The sequence below is a fragment of the Oncorhynchus nerka genome, linkage group LG8, assembly GCF_034236695.1.
Source record: "Oncorhynchus nerka isolate Pitt River linkage group LG8, Oner_Uvic_2.0, whole genome shotgun sequence".
In the NCBI taxonomy this organism is placed as follows: Eukaryota; Metazoa; Chordata; class Actinopteri; order Salmoniformes; family Salmonidae; genus Oncorhynchus; species Oncorhynchus nerka.
The window spans coordinates 65,082,128-65,098,731 of record NC_088403.1 but is presented as its reverse complement, the minus strand read 5'-3'; the positions used below and the strand labels follow the sequence as shown (position 1 = coordinate 65,098,731).

Below are 16,604 nucleotides of genomic sequence, written 5' to 3'. Positions count from 1 at the left end.
TGGTTGCCCAGGTCTATTCCAGAGTAGACACCCTGGTTGCCCAGGTCTAGCCAGAGTAGACACCCTGGTTGCCCAGGTCTATTCCAGAGTAGACACCCCTGGTTGCCCAGGTCTATTCCAGAGTAGACACCCCTGGTTGCCCAGGTCTATTCCAGAGTAGACACCCTGGTTGCCCAGGTCTATTCCAGAGTAGACACCCCTGGTTGCCCAGGTCTATTCCAGAGTAGACACCCCTGGTTGCCCAGGTCTATTCCAGAGTAGACACCCCTGGTTGCCCAGGTCTATTCCAGAGTAGACACCCCTGGTTGCCCAGGTCTATTCCAGAGGTAGACACCCCTGGTTGGTCCAGGTCTATTATTCCAGAGTAGACACCCCTGGTTGCCCAGGTCTATTCCAGAGTAGACACCCCTGGTTGCCCAGGTCTATTCCAGAGTAGACACCCCTGGTTGCCCAGGTCTATTCAGGTCTATTCCAGAGTAGACACCCCTGGTTGCCCAGGTCTATTCCAGAGTAGACACCCTGGTTGCCCAGGTCTATTCCAGAGTAGACACCCCTGGTTGCCCAGGTCTATTCCAGAGTAGACACCCCTGGTTGCCCAGGTCTATTCCAGAGTAGACACCCCTGGTTGCCCAGGTCTATTCCAGAGTAGACACCCCTGGTTGCCCAGGTCTATTCCAGAGTAGACACCCCTGGTTGCCCAGGTCTATTCCAGAGTAGACACCCTGGTTGCCCAGGTCTATTCCAGAGTAGACACCCCTGGTTGCCCAGGTCTATTCCAGAGTAGACACCCCTGGTTGCCCAGGTCTATTCCAGAGTAGACACCCCTGGTTGCCCAGGTCTATTCCAGAGTAGACACCCTGGTTGCCCAGGTCTATTCCAGAGTAGACACCCCTGGTTGCCCAGGTCTATTCCAGAGTAGACACCCCTGGTTGCCCAGGTCTATTCCAGAGTAGACACCCCTGGTTGCCCAGGTCTATTCCAGAGTAGACACCCTGGTTGCCCAGGTCTATTCCAGAGTAGACACCCCTGGTTGCCCAGGTCTATTCCAGAGTAGACACCCCTGGTTGCCCAGGTCTATTCCAGAGTAGACACCCTGGTTGCCCAGGTCTATTCAGAGTAGACACCCTGGTTGCCCAGGTCTATTCCAGAGTAGACACCCCTGGTTGCCCAGGTCTATTCCAGAGTAGACACCCCTGGTTGCCCAGGTCTATTCCAGAGTAGACACCCCTGGTTGCCCAGGTCTATTCCAGAGTAGACACCCCTGGTTGCCCAGGTCTATTCCAGAGTAGACACCCCTGGTTGCCCAGGTCTATTCCAGAGTAGACACCCCTGGTTGCCCAGGTCTAGCTCTAAATCAGTTGCTGTGGTGTACTGTGGTCATTTGGAGCTGGAATGTGTTCCCATTGGCATGCCATCCGACATCCCAATTGAGAGCACCTGTTTGAAATGGATATGATTTGCGTTTCAGAAAGGATGTTTTGTTGTTGGTATGAATAGCCGAATAAATGTTCCTGTTGTCCTAACCGTTCCGTAGACATATGTGTAGGGGATCAGAGCCTGTTGGGCCTACGTGACAATGATATCCAGTGTACCTTTCTCATACTGAATGTTAGCACCAGGGGGCGTGTTGTTACTGTGCTAGAGACAGAGGGCTGTGTTGACATAACAGGATTCCTTTAGCAGCTCAATTCTTAATGTGAATACATCATGGATAACAAGAGTTCAATAGCCACCACCTCATTGGCTTCTCATTTTGCCGTCTTATTGTGCTTGTTTACCAAATAGAAGTAGAATGGATAGTAACAACAGCAGCCTCTCAGTTAAATTGAGACGTTGTGGATATTTTCCTTCGGGATAATTGGTTCGTTTCCAAACGTCTGAACAACACTTTTAGATTTGGTGTCAAAACAACGAAGGGCTCTAATTCCACTTAAGAAATGCTTGAAAGGAAAAAAGTATTCTTTATATATACGAGGTGTGCGTACATTTTTCAGAAGCATATTATTTAGCTAGACTCTCTTATGATTCCAAGTCAAAGCATAGCCACAACCTCAATTAGTAAAACACCCCTAATTGCATTGATGTTCATTGCCACGACTAGCGCATGGGTACACCTTTGGAAAACACAAGCACCAATATAGGTTTCATTTAATTATGCCATATGCCTCAAAACCGCAAACAAACAAAAATATTATACCTAATTTTCGACCTCACAACCTCCTACCCTCTACTGTATCTCGGGCAAATATCTGCTCTTCCACAGAATCCACCTCTAGCTCATGTACCAAGTTATTTTCCCATTTGTACTGGGGGAGTACACTGTGAGCCCTCCAGAATTGGCCCATGGCATCACTGTTAGAAGAGGATGGGAGGTGTCCGTGGAGACAACAGACGGTGGGTTTTTCTCAGTAGTGACGGCCGCATTTACTTTCTTCCAGGAATCTGGGACAGAGGGAGCGAGCGGAGGTGGAGGGCCAGACGAGGGTCCTGGGTGAGAGGCTGAGACTCAAGCAGCTGCTGATTGAGGAAGGCGTCCTCACCTGGCGGGAGAAACAGGTAGATATAGCGGTGGTAATATACACTGGCTCCCTGTCTGACCGTCACCCAGGGAAATCAGTGTGTTCCTACCCTGCCCAATCCTCCACGTCTCCTAGACATATAGTTGATACCAGAATACATGTTGCAACCATGCCACGTGTTGCTATGGTTACTGTTTAAACTAGCACCTACCCTAATGTATGTACATGCCTAACTACTAACACAATGTTATAACAGCTGTCATGCTTAGTACCACCACCACCACCACTACTACGACAGCCATCCATAATCACTCACATCCAACGATGACACGCAATAGTCAGCCGACTACGATGACGCGGAATAGTCAGCCGACTACGATGACACGGAATAGTCAGCCGACTACGATGACACGGAATAGTCAGCCGACTACGATGACACGGAATAGTCAGCCGACTACGATGACACGGAATAGTCAGCCGACAACGATGACACGGAATAGTCAGCTGACTACGATGACACGGAATAGTCAGCCGACTACGATGACACGGAATAGTCAGCCGACTACGATGACACGGAATAGTCAGCCGACTACGATGACACGGAATAGTCAGCCGACTACGATGACACGGAATAGTCAGCCGACTACGATGACACGGAATAGTCAGCCGACTACGATGGCACGGAATAGTCACGGAATAGTCAGCCGACTACGATGACACGGAATAGTCAGCCGACCAAGTCAAAGCGATGACACGGAATAGTCAGCCGACTACGATGACACGGAATAGTCAGCCGACTCAAAACGATGACACGGAATAGTCAGCTGACTACGATGACACGGAATAGTCAGCCGACTACGATGACACGGAATAGTCAGCCAGACTGGGTTTTTCGATGACACGGAATAGTCAGCTGACTACGATGACACGGAATAGTCACGGAATAGTCAGCCGACTACGATGACACGGAATAGTCAGCCGACTCCACGATGACACGGAATAGTCAGCCGACTACGTTTATGACACCTACGGAATAGTCAGCCGACTACGATGACACGGAATAGTCAGCCGACTACGATGACACGGAATAGTCAGACGACTACGATGACACGCAATAGTCAGCCGACTACGATGACACGGAATAGTCAGCCGACTACGATGACACGGAATAGTCAGCCGACTACGATGACACGGAATAGTCAGCCGACTACGATGACACGGAATAGTCAGCCGACTACGATGACACGGAATAGTCACGGAATAGTCAGCCGACTACGATGACACGGAATAGTCACGGAATAGTCAGCCGACTACGATGACACGGAATAGTCAGCCGACTACGATGACACGGAATAGTCAGCTGACTACGATGACACGGAATAGTCACGGAATAGTCAGCCGACTACGATGACACGGAATAGTCAGCCGACTACGATGACACGGAATAGTCAGCCGACTACGATGACACGGAATAGTCAGCCGACTACGATGACACGGAATAGTCAGCCGACTACGATGACACGGAATAGTCAGCCGACTACGATGACACGGAATAGTCACGGAATAGTCAGCTGACTACGATGACACGGAATAGTCACGGAATAGTCAGCAGACTACGATGACACGGAATAGTCAGCCGACTCAGTCGCAACACAGATGCACACACAAACACCCTCCTCTGATTGCCAGCTGACAGGCTTCTTATACCCAGGGCACGTTGTGTTGAATATTTCGGGTCAATGTTCTGTTTCTGTGTGTAGGTGATTGACAGATCCAGGCTTGTACAACCCCCCTGCCCCTACTGCAGTTCTCGATCCTCTGTTCTGAATGTGTCTCTGTTGATATGGCAGAGTGCTTTAGGGGCTACTCCTAGGAACCTTACACAATGACCCCAAGGGAACCTATCCCGAGGGGAGACTGTTAGAAGAAAACCAGACCTTTTAGAGACATCGCTGGAATAATGTATCCTATTGGAATTTTTATATATTTTATATTTATATATTATATATATTTATAATATTTTTTCATGTTGAGTCAACAGCTCCTTCCAGTGTACTGAATAAATAATATTTTCTATTATGTTTCTGTTTTGTTTTACAAAAAGATTGAGGACTAGATTGAATGACAGTGTACATACCGTAAAAGAGAATTTACATTTACATTTACATTACATGAAGGACATTCCAACTTTTTTGTAAATCTGCCATCAAACTTTGCCACCAAAATAATATAGTTTTTAGTCTTGTGTCGGTTGATGGTAGCTACTCATGCTAGCATGTTAGCACTTAGGCTAGTTGTTTAGGCTTTAAGTTTGATAATGTAGTCTGGAGGCACTTGTTTACCCAGACAGTGCTATACATTGGAGCAGGTATGCTCGGCGCTAACTCAAAATGGACTCCATAAATCACTCTGGCTGCTGAATGTGGATAAGGAAGGAACATACCCCAGAAAGCTAGTCATCCCTATCGTAACCACAGCTCTAGAATTCATCATTGCATTATGAGAAACTCTCAGAGGGGATATTTGAAAGTAATATACACACACACACACACACACGTTTTGTTCATTAATTGGACTATTACAGAGAGTGATGATAGTCTATGCTTCTCTGTCATTCAGTGTCATTTTGGTGCCACGGCAACACAGCCTGGCGCTGGTGATTTAAATAGTCCATTGTGTAGGCCTCTCTGCTTTTACAGCAGAGCTGCTGCTGTGAATACAGAAAGAGAGAGAGAGAGAGAGAAAATAACTGAATAGGAGGCTCAATACTTGAGATTCATCATTAAATCCATTCAGGCCCCACTCTTTAAATGAATGAGATACAATTTAAAGAGTTGTACATTTGCACCCACTCCATCACTTCCATGACTTCTACACAACACATTTTGCCCCCCCCCCCCCTTTCCTTTTCATACAGCGAAACATGCACAGAAAGGTTTTCATGCTTGACCATTAAAGTTTGCCCAAGATATACCGTCTTAACTTTTATTTAGTAACGTAATTACGTAATAAATGTGTGATGCGCTGTAATGTTGCGTTAGGTTGCCATAGGGGCTTATGTGTTGCGTTGAGTTGAGGATGTCTTCCATTTTGTCTTCCATCTCCTCAGGCCCAGCTTCGTGACCTGCAGCGGGTCTCTGACGACCTACAGACCCAACTGGACGATCTCAGGAAGGAGGAGGCAAGGAGGAAGGAGGAGGCAGACGCACTCAGAGAGCGGGAGATGGGGGCACGGGATACGGCGGACAACAGTAAGTGTCATGACAACCAATAGAGTAGTGACAGGGGCTACACGGACAGCGATTGTTAGACCAGTGCTCGGGTCAAGCTTCCATATAAGGTAATAGTATTCGTTTTGGCACCGAGTGTCGGGGATGAGGTTGTTGTCAGAGTAACGGGTCGTGTTCCATTCTTTGATGGAAGTGAATTGACCCCAACTCTGCAGGGCCGCATTTAGGGTGACATATTGGAGGGCCACAGTTAGGACGAGGTGTGTTTTAAAAACGGGTGCTTTCCGCATCGTAGAAATATGTATATCGGAATGCTGACTAACAGCACATTTTCATACCGCTTCCTTCCTGTACATCCTCTTGATGTTGGAGTGACAAGTTTACTCTGAGTCATAGGGAATATTCCCTTACCACAGTGTGAGTAGGGTTGCAAAGCTACTGGGTAATTTATCAAAGTTACCCGAATCGTCAGTAATTTTGGTAGAAAACAGAAAATCTTTGGCAATCTATCATAACTTTGGTAATTTAATATATAGTATTCATCAATATCTGTGTCCATATGGTTCAAGAGAAAATAGCCAAATTTAATGGAGAAAAAAAAAGCATAGAATCAACTAAATAAATTGTCCAACTATTGACTTTTTTCAAAACTGTTTTGACGGCAAAACATTCACAACATTTGCATATTTACATAATAAAAAATATTTAAAGGATTTGTCATACTGAAACCCTCATATTAAACAACTGGTAATTCACTAAGATAATGGTTTATGTTAAGGATAATTTACTGATTTCTCATTCTATTTTAATGATTTGATATATTTGACATGTGATAAGGCCACAAAGAAGAACAGAGATAATTACAGACACCTATGATAATCAGAAGGACCCAAAAGGGCCACGAGATATCTTGGTGATTAGATTACATAAAATCTTTGAAAGACACCAACATTCTGGTAGTTTACTGGTAAAGTTTCCAGTAGGACATGCATTTAATATTGCTTTTCTGGGGCTGGGGCTAGTTGGGTTTGGTTGGGGGAAACTCATGGTTTTACACTCCCTGTGCAGGGACTTCAAATCCATTACGTGGGGGGCAAAGCAAAGGTTTGGATATTTAAATTGGATCAGAATTGGGCCTCTGTGTAGTTTGCATAATTAATCGCCTGTGATTCAGTGGCAAAGTGGGGACAGAGCGGCAGCCAGGAAATCCCAAATGAATTAGTCACTCACTTTATCAAACATTCCCATTATACACCCCCCCCCCTTCCCCTGTCAACCAATCTTAATGGAGACATAATTTAATAGGCCACCATTTTAGGCAGCCTGTGTGTTATTAGTAAGGCCTAAATGTTAACTGTGGTATGGTGTTGTACCTAGATCTTCCCTCTTCTTCTTTTCATTTACAACTGTCCTCCGTGTCCTCAAGCTTCAAGATTGATTTGCTGTCGAGGCCCATCTTGCCACCTCCGGGGGGGGAGTTTTGGATCGGGGCGGTGGAAAGGTCACTTGACTTTGGCATCGCCGCCGAGCCCCCATCCATCAGCCTCCCGCGGTGCCAGCTGACCTTTCCCAGGGGCACGTTTTAATGACATGTTAATGACACGCGTGTGTGCGTCGACCTCGGCCGTGTTCCGGAGGGGCACACGGTCTCCCTTTCTGCATCCTTTTCATCACATCTTCTGGGCGTTAAACCCATTCGTTTTCACTTCCCACGCTAATGACTGCTTTGTTTCGGGGGGGGGGGGGGGGGTAGCATGTAGCTGTGTATGTTCTGCTTACTCATGGCCATTTCTGTGTGTGGAACTGTAGATGTGTATTTCGGGAATCAGTAGGTATGGTGAGGTTTTCGTCGTCGGACCGAAAGGCAAAGTGGACCTAGCCGACCAGCCAGCTATCCAGAACCACGATGCGTGACATTAAATATTGATTAATTCAGGACTCGCGTTTTTACACAATAAATGAACAGCACTTTATAAATCCCTGATGGTCCCTTAGCGTTACTGTTTGGTGTCGTGAGCCGGTCAGGGAGCCGGTCAGGGAGCCGGTCAAGGAGCCTGTCAGGGAGCCGGTCAGGGAGCCGGTCAAGGAGCCGGTCAAGGAGCCGGTCAGGGAGCCGGTCAGGGAGCCGGTCAGGGAGCCGGTCAAGGAGCCTGTCAGGGAGCCGGTCAGGGAGCCTGTCAGGGAGCCGGTCAGGGAGCCTGTCAAGGAGCCTGTCAGGGAGGCTGTCAAGGAGCCTGTCAGGGAGCCGGTCAGGGAGCCGGTCAGGGAGCCTGTCAAGGAGCCTGTCAAGGAGCCGGTCAGGGAGCCGGTCAGGGAGCCGGTCAGGGAGCCTGTCAGGGAGCCGGTCAGGGAGCCTGTCAAGGAGCCTGTCAGGGAGCCTGTCAAAGAGCCTGTCAAGGAACCTGTCAAGGAGCCTGTCAGGGAGCCGGTCAGGGAACCTGTCAAGGAACCTGTCAAGGAGCCTGTCAAGGAGCCGGTCAAGGAGCCAGTCAAGGAACCTGTCAAGGAGCCAGTCAAGGTGCCGGTCAAGGAGCCAGTCAAGGAACCTGTCAAGGAGCCGGTCAGGGAGCCTGTCAGGGAGCCGGTCAGGGAGCCTGTCAAGGAGCCGGTCAGGGAGCCTGTCAAGGAGCCGGTCAGGGAGCCTGTCAAGGAACCTGTCAAGGAGCCGGTCAGGGAGATGCCAACCTGAGCGAACATGGACGTATAAATATTTACCTTGATTGGATATATGTTGTGGTCTGATTTTTCTCTAGGTCCTTCATTTCTCTGCTTGTGTTTGCTTAGGTCACATTATATATGCCATTCTGACTCTCTCATGTTCCCTTGTTTGTAGAGGCAAGCAGTCTGCTACATCAGCAGATCCCGTCTTTATCCGTTCATAATATGGTATACCTTTTGTTTGTTTGCGGGTTCGTTTTCTGCGTGTAGATTTGATCAGTGGTGTAAAGTACGTAAGTAAAAATGACTTTAAGGTGCTACTTAAGTATTTTTTGGGGGGTATCTGTTCTTTAGTATTCTCTGACTACTTTTACTTCACTATAATTCCTAAAGAAAAGAATGTGCCTTTTACTCGATACATTTTCCCTGACACCCAAAAGTACTCATTTCATTTTGAATGATTAGCAGGACAGGAAAATGGTCCAATTCACGCACTTATCAAAAGAACATCCCTGGTCATCCCTACTGCCTCTGATCTGGAGGACTCACTAAACAGAAAACATCCCTGGTCATCCCTACTGTCTCTGATCTGGTGGACTCACTAAACAGAGAACATCCCTGGTCATCCCTACTGCCTCTGATCTAGTGGACTCACTATACGTGCTTCGTTTGTAAATTATGTCTGAGTGTTGGAGCGTACCCCTGGCCATCCGTAATTAAGAAAATGGTGCTGTCCGTTTTGCTTAATATAAGGAATTTGTAATGATTTTCTTTCAATTCCATTTACTTTTGATACATACGTATATTTCAAACCAAATACTTTTAGACTTTTACTCAAGTACTGTTTTACTGGGTGATTTCCACTTATACTTGAGTCATTTTCTATTAAGGTATCTTTACCTTTACTCAAGTATGACAATTGAGTGCCTTTTTCACCACTGTAGGTTTGTGTGAATGCCCTCTGTATGTTGTACAATGCATCATTAGTGTGCATGTGTGTGTGGCTTGCGTGTGTGTGTGTGTGGCGTGAGGTACAGGGTCTTGGAGTCAACTCTATGCTATATTTAAGCACTAAGGCACGAGAGGATGTGGTATATGGCCAATATACCACGGCTAAGGGCTGTTCTTAGGCCCGACGCAACGCAGAGTGCCTTGACACAGCCCTTAGCCATGGTATATTGGCCATATATCACAACTCCCCGAGGTGCCTTATTTATAGTATAAACTGGTTATCAACGTAATCAGAGCAGTAAAAATACCTTTGTTTGTCCCCTGGTTTACGGTCTGATATACCACGGCTGTTAGCCAATCAGCATTCAGGGTTCGACCCACCCAGTTTATAATAGCATTCATTACCCCTTTTTCCCCTACTGTGTTATTGACTAGTTAATTGTTTACTCCATGTGTAACTCTGTGTTATCTGCTCACACTGCTATGCTTTATCTTGGCCAGGTCGCAGTTGCAAATGAGAACTTGTTCTCAACTAGCCTACCTGGTTAAATAAAGGTGAAATAAAAAAATAAAAATAAATACCTCTGCTTATAGTAGGTCTCATGTCTCCTTGTTGCCAGTTCCTGGAGTGGTGAACTGAACTGGCAAGTCCCACCTCTGTTAAGCAGGGCTGTGGATGTCCTTCTGTTTCATCTGCATCCTTATTGATTTGCTCAGGGGCCTAAACATTTCAGACTGCCTTCCCCTTCCCAGCTACAACCAAACATGATGATATTTTAAGCTACCACATTCCACACACCACTAAAGCGTGAAACACAAAAATCAAAAATAGGTACTTATCACAGTGGGAGGCCGTTCCTTCTCTTGCGAGAAACAAAAGCGTAAGCTGCTGCATGCCGACCCTGTAGTGACGAACCTACCGATTTTATTTGTAGTATCGCAATGCTCGTCGGTGCCCAACAAAAAGTGCATGTTCGCCGTACATCCACGGCAAGTCACTCTTCTAATGTAGGCTATGGGGTGGTAGCTAGCTAAGTGCACGGACGCAAAACACTAAATTCTTCACCCAAGCTAGGAGCTAGTAATGACATTATAATTAAATCACATTGGATTAGCTAGTTTCCATGAAATGGCTGCCGAGTTAGTGCAGTGTCCGTAGCTAGCTAGCTATGTTGTGCTAGGTAGCGAATATGCAAACGTTAGCTAGCTAGCAAAATATTTGGCTATGGGCTGCCACTGGCAGTATGGGATTCTGGAGAGTGTATTCAATTGTTCTTCATCATCTTGCTAGGTAGTTATCTAGCTGAGACCATCTGGCTAGTAACAACAAGGGTTTATTCTACAAAATAGCAACATTAGTGCCAATAGCTTGGAATCTAGACCATAAGCAATGCGCACATATACTCTATGCATTGCCAAACAACACTACTGCCACCTTCTGGTTTGGAGTATGTTAACAAGGCTGAGTGACTGACGGACTTCCAAGGTCTTTGCTGTGTGAACAGAAAAGAGATTGACTGCCAACATTCTGTTCAGAGGTGCTAAGTACTGTCGAACAGGCAAACGTTTGACAATCCTACCGGTGTGTTCGGAGCTTTAACATTTTAACCAGATTCCTAGTAAATGAAATATGTTATCTTCAATCAATTATTTATTTACTCTGCATGGTTGATTTTAGTCCTCTTCAGCACGGCGAATAAAACAAAATATATAATCTAACAAAAAGTAAGCCATAGTTAATAAACCAAATTCACAGACATTATGGCCAGTAAGATTGATTGTAGGAATTTTTGATCCCTCCCATCATCATGGATTCCTCCCATCATCATGGATTCCTCCCATCATCATGGATTCCTCCCATCATCATGGATTCCTCCCATCATCATGGATTCCTCCCATCATCATGGATTCCTCCCATCATCATGGATTCCTCCCATCATCATGGATTCCTCCCATCATCATGGATTCCTTCCCATCATCATGGATTCCTCCCATCATCATGGATTCCTCCCATCATCATGGATTCCTCCCATCATCATGGATTCCTTCCCATCATCATGGATTCCTCCCATCATCATGGATTCCCTCCCATCATCATGGATCCCTCCCATCATCATGGATTCCTCCCATCATCATGGATTCCTCCCATCATCATGGATTCCTCCCATCATCATGGATTCCTCCCATCATCATGGATTCCTCCCATCATCATGGATTCCCTCCCATCATCATGGATCCCTCCCATCATCATGGATTCCTCCCATCATCATGGATTCCTCCCATCATCATGAATTCCTCCCATCATCATGGATTCCTCCCATCATCATGGATTCCTCCCATCATCATGGATTCCTCCCATCATCATGGATTCCTCCCATCATCATGGATTCCTCCAATCATCATGGATTCCTCCCATCATCATGGATTCCTCCCATCATCATGGATTCCTCCCATCATCATGGATTCCTCCAATCATCATGGATTCCCTCCCATCATCATGGATTCCTCCCATCATCATGGATTCCTCCCATCATCATGGATTCCTCCCATCATCATGGATTCCTCCAATCATCATGGATTCCTTCCCATCATCATGGATTCCTCCCATCATCATGGATTCCCTCCCATCATCATGGATTCCTCCCATCATCATGGATCCCTCCCATCATCATGGATTCCTCCCATCATCATGGATTCCTCCCATCATCATGGATTCCTCCCATCATCATGGATTCCTCCCATCATCATGGATTCCCTCCCATCATCATGGATCCCTCCCATCATCATGGATTCCTCCCATCATCATGGATTCCTCCCATCATCATGAATTCCTCCCATCATCATGAATTCCTCCCATCATCATGGATTCCTCCCATCATCATGGATTCCTCCAATCATCATGGATTCCTCCCATCATCATGGATTCCTCCCATCATCATGGATTCCTCCCATCATCATGGATTCCTCCCATCATCATGGATTCCTCCCATCATCATGGATTCCTCCAATCATCATGGATTCCTCCCATCATCATGGATTCCTCCAATCGTGGGCCATTCAGTCAAGCTCAGCATTTTAACCCGTAAAGATATGGGCCTTTATCCAGTTTATCCAAGCTAAAAACCCTCCAAAGGGTAACAAAGAATGAGATTGATGAGGATTAAATGATCAATATAAACAGAAGTATCCCTTTATACCATCTCTTCTGTCTTTTTATATCTGTACATGTCAATATGTGGGAAATACCAACACAGGGGCAAGTAGACATTATGATTCCCACATTGCCTGTGGGTTGCCTTTTTTCTGAGTCAAAATGGAGTCTTCTCCTTTTTGGCTGCAGTTGATCGAGGTCGTCTCTGGGGGTTCATATGCAGATATTGGGGAGGGCCGTGTTATTGGTGCTCTCAAAAGGCAATTGCAAAGCGACGTGTGTCAGGGGGCAATGACTCCGGGAGGATTTAATGGAATAAAGACGTTAAAAAAAACATTTATTTAAGAACTGTGTGTCTCATCAGTGGTATTGACTCCATGGGTTAGCGGTTTCTCTTTTGGAAATGTAATGGGGAATAAAACATTTTTAGAGTGATGCATGTTGGGAACGGGTGATCAATTGACTTACAACACGCAGACGTTTTTGTTGTTGTTGACACGCTGCCTATGTTAACAGTTTTTGAGCAGCGCTGCGAATGAACTGTAAAAGTGTGTTAGCCATCTTCGATCATCGTAGGCTAATCTCAAGCCTGTCACTGTTGAGGGAAACCGATCCTTCAAAAGCTTCTATCAAGTCCTAACACGTGCAAGGTACCTCTACACAACTCCTTCCACACAACAGATGTGCACTATCATGTGAGATCGTATTAGTCGGATTAACGTGCGCACACATTGACTTTAGTCTATTAGCGTTCCTAGATCTCTATCTTAACCTCCGGCGGCGGTAATTTAGCTTTTTAAAGGGAAAATGTCACACGTTGTTTTGACAGAGCGCGGACAGCATTACCCGAGTCATCACCCATCCCCCATTCGCTAGGCTAACCGATGTTGCTCGTCATTCACAGTCTTAATGGGAGGTCTTTGTTTGGCAAAGAATGTTGGAGGAGATTTGTGGTTAAATCCACGTTGAATAAGAAAGCGGGCACATTAGTGGGGAGGAGGGGGCGGGAGCACTGATTACACGGGTTGTTTTTTTAAAGAACCTTCTTCCTAATGTCCGTGGTATTGGGTTCACAAGGAGGTCGGCAGTCACCCCCCCTCCCCCACCAATCTTCCCATAAATACAGCAAGTAGTCTATCTATGTGCACCATATTGTCCCCCCCTCCCCCACCAATCTTCCCATAAATACAGCAAGTAGTCTATCTACGTGCACCATATTGTCCTCCCCCCCCCAACCCCTGGATATTAATAGCACTGGAGTTGAATGGGGGGAACCCGGTTACTGAGATTTACTGCCCAAAACCACTCCCTTTTCCCGGGATGAATCACTGCGAAAAACCGGTCAATTATTATAAATTATTTATATGAGCAGCAGCATGGCGTGAAATGGAACTGTTAAAAATGATATGCAATGTCTAAATCTGGCTTCTCTATGGCCTCTGCCTGAGAGAACGCTCAGAGAACGCTCAGAGAACGCTCAGAGAACGCTCAGGGTGGGGACAGACAAGCCCGGCTCAGTATGGAGCGCAGGTCACGATGCATGTAGACCTATCTTATCATGGTAACTTTTTCTCTTGTGACAGGTAGGCCTACATTTGCTGCAGCATATACTATGCTACAGTAATATAAAGACTGAATGCTCGTCTAATTTCTCCATCTGACTTTCGGTTGTCATTTTGTTTTTGTTTTTAAATTGTGAAGATTGTTGCAGCTACAGACTTTTTAAAACAGCCGATCACTCGGATATCGTTTCTTTAAATCAGTTTCTTGCAGTCTTTCTCTCCATCAACATTCAAATTGCATCCAAAATAGATCATCCTGTTCTAGATTGATATATAGCCCTATACACATTGTTGTCCTAGCCTCAGGTAATACATTCATTGCAGTATTGCCCTTATATTTAGCTAATTCGTGCATAATAAGCTTCTAACTTCCAGCCTTTCTCTTGTGCAATACGCCAAGCACTTGTGCTCCACTGGCCTCTCCTTACATTTTTTTATCCTATGTATTGGATAATGGGCTTGGGCTTATTTAAATATCATTCATGTGTGGCTCATAACATATTTAATATACTGTATGGCTCATCAGGCCCAGGTAGCATCAGGTTAGAATTGTCATGCTGATCAAAACTCTTAAGAACCCTAATATATATAATAATAACCCTAACTCTTAACAACCATGCCTCATATGCAAATCTTCTCTCTGTCCCATTGTATTGAAGTGTGTCATGTTCCGATGTGGAGCTACAGTTGAAGTCAGAAGTTTACATACACTTATGTTGGAGTCATTAAAACTCGTTTTTAAACCACTCCATAAATTTCTTGTTAACAAACTATAGCTTTGGCAAGTCAGTTAGGACATCTACTTTGTGCGTGACACAAGTCTTTTTTTATTTTTTTTTACAGACAGATTATTTCACTTATAATTCACTGTATCACAATTCAAATGGGTCAGAAGTTTACATACACTAAGTTGACTGCCTTTTTTCAGCTTTGAAAATTCCAGAAAATGATGTCATGGCTTTAGAAGCTTCTGATAGGCTAATTGACATCATGTCAGTCAATTGGAGGTGTACCTGGGGATGTATTTCAAGGCCTACCTTCAAACTCAGTGCCTCTTTGCTTGACATCATGGGAAAATCAAAAGAAATCAGCCAAGACCTCAGAAAAAAAAGTATGGTTCATCCTTGAGAGCAATTTCCAAATACCTGAAGGTATCACGTTCATCTGTACAAACAATAGTACACAAGTATAAACATCATGGGGCCACGCATCCGTCATACCGCTCAGGAAGGAGACGCGGTCTGTCTCCTAGAGATTAACCTACTTTGGTGCGAAAAGTGCAAATCAATCCCAGAACAACAGCAAAGGACCTTGTGAAGATGCTGGAGGAAAACAAGTACAAAAGTATTTATATCCACAGTAAAAACGAGTCCAATATCGACATAACCTGAAAGGCCGCTCGGCAAGGAAGAAGCCACTGCTCCAAAACCGCCATAAAAAAAGCCAGACTACGGTTTGCAACTGGACATGGGGACAAAGATCATACTTTTTGGAGACATGTCCTCTGGTCTGATGAAACAAAAATGGAACTGTTTGGTCATAATAACCATCGTTATGTTTGAAGGAAAAAGGGGGAGACTTGCAAGCCGAAGAACACCATCCCAACCGTGAAGCACGGGGGTGGCAGGATCATGTTGTGGAGGTGCTTTGCTGCAGGAGGGACTGGTGCACTTCACAAAATAGATGGCATCATGAGGAAAGAAAACGATGTGGATATATTGAAGCGACATCAGTCAGGAAGTTAAAAGCTTGGTCGCAAATGGGTCTTCCAAATGGACAATGACCCCAAGCATACTTCCAAAGTTGTGGCAAAATGGCTTAAGGACAACAAAGTCAAGGTATTGGAGTGGCCATCACAAAGCCCTGTCCTCAATTCTATAGAAAATATTTGGGCAGAACTGAAAAAAAGCGTGTGCGAGCAAGGAGGCCTACAAACCTGACTCAGTTACACCAGCTCTGTCAGGAGGAATGGGCCAAAATGTGTGGAAGCTTGTGGAAGGCTACCAGAAACATTTGACCCAAGTTCAACAATTTAAAGGCAATGCTACCAAATTCTAATTGAGTATATGTAAACTTCTGACCCACTGGGAATGTTATGAAAGAAATAAAAGCTTAAATAAATCATTCTCTCTACTATTACTATTTCTGACATTTCACATTCTTAAAATAAAGTGGTGATCCTAACTGACCTAAGACAGGGAATTTTTACTTAGATTTAAATGTCAAGAATTGTGAAAAACTGAGTTTATATGCATTTGGCTAAGGTGTTTGTAAACTTCCGACTTCAACTGTACATGGGTCCACTCGGAGATCTAGGGGTTTCCTCCAGCTATTCCACCGGCTGACCTGATTTTTGACTTTGGAGCGTCTGTGAGCTGCCTTAATGCATGTTTTCTAAAGGTCCACATTTGGCCCATCCATGAAGCCAGCAGGACTTGGTTTAAAAGCACATCAAGTGCACTTGACACCTGAGAGCAAGTCCTTGACATTGATTCCATTCTGTTATTGTGACAAAATGTTAAGAATATATTAT

At 45.2% G+C, this 16,604-nt stretch overlaps 2 protein-coding genes across 5 annotated transcripts in view; both read left to right on the top strand.

The window, feature by feature from the left end:
• LOC115133681 (glucosidase 2 subunit beta-like) overlaps positions 1-16,604 on the top strand; it is a 321,308-nt gene that overhangs the window by 21,854 nt on the left and 282,850 nt on the right. For all 4 annotated transcript variants that reach the window (XM_065021985.1, XM_065021984.1, XM_065021987.1 and 1 more), the window contains exons 5-6: positions 2,439-2,556; positions 5,629-5,770. In XM_065021985.1, coding sequence (XP_064878057.1) covers positions 2,439-2,556; positions 5,629-5,770 — 260 coding nt within the window. The remainder of the gene's footprint in view (positions 1-2,438; positions 2,557-5,628; positions 5,771-16,604) is intronic.
• LOC135573001 (uncharacterized) lies at positions 7,584-8,439 on the top strand. The gene is made up of 2 exons (XM_065022056.1): positions 7,584-7,613; positions 7,767-8,439. The coding sequence occupies exons 1-2, from the start codon at positions 7,584-7,586 to the stop codon at positions 8,436-8,438; spliced, it is 702 nt and encodes a 233-aa protein (XP_064878128.1). The 3' UTR covers position 8,439.

What these genes read in the sequence shown, in the direction of transcription:
- LOC135573001 (XM_065022056.1), top strand. Translation starts at nt 7,584, where the DNA reads ATGGTGAGGTTTTCGTCGTCGGACCGAAAG. An exon ending in TTTCGTCGTCGGACCGAAAG is followed by an intron (nt 7,614 to 7,766) that starts GCAAAGTGGACC and finishes TGGTGTCGTGAG; the next exon opens with CCGGTCAGGGAGCCGGTCAG.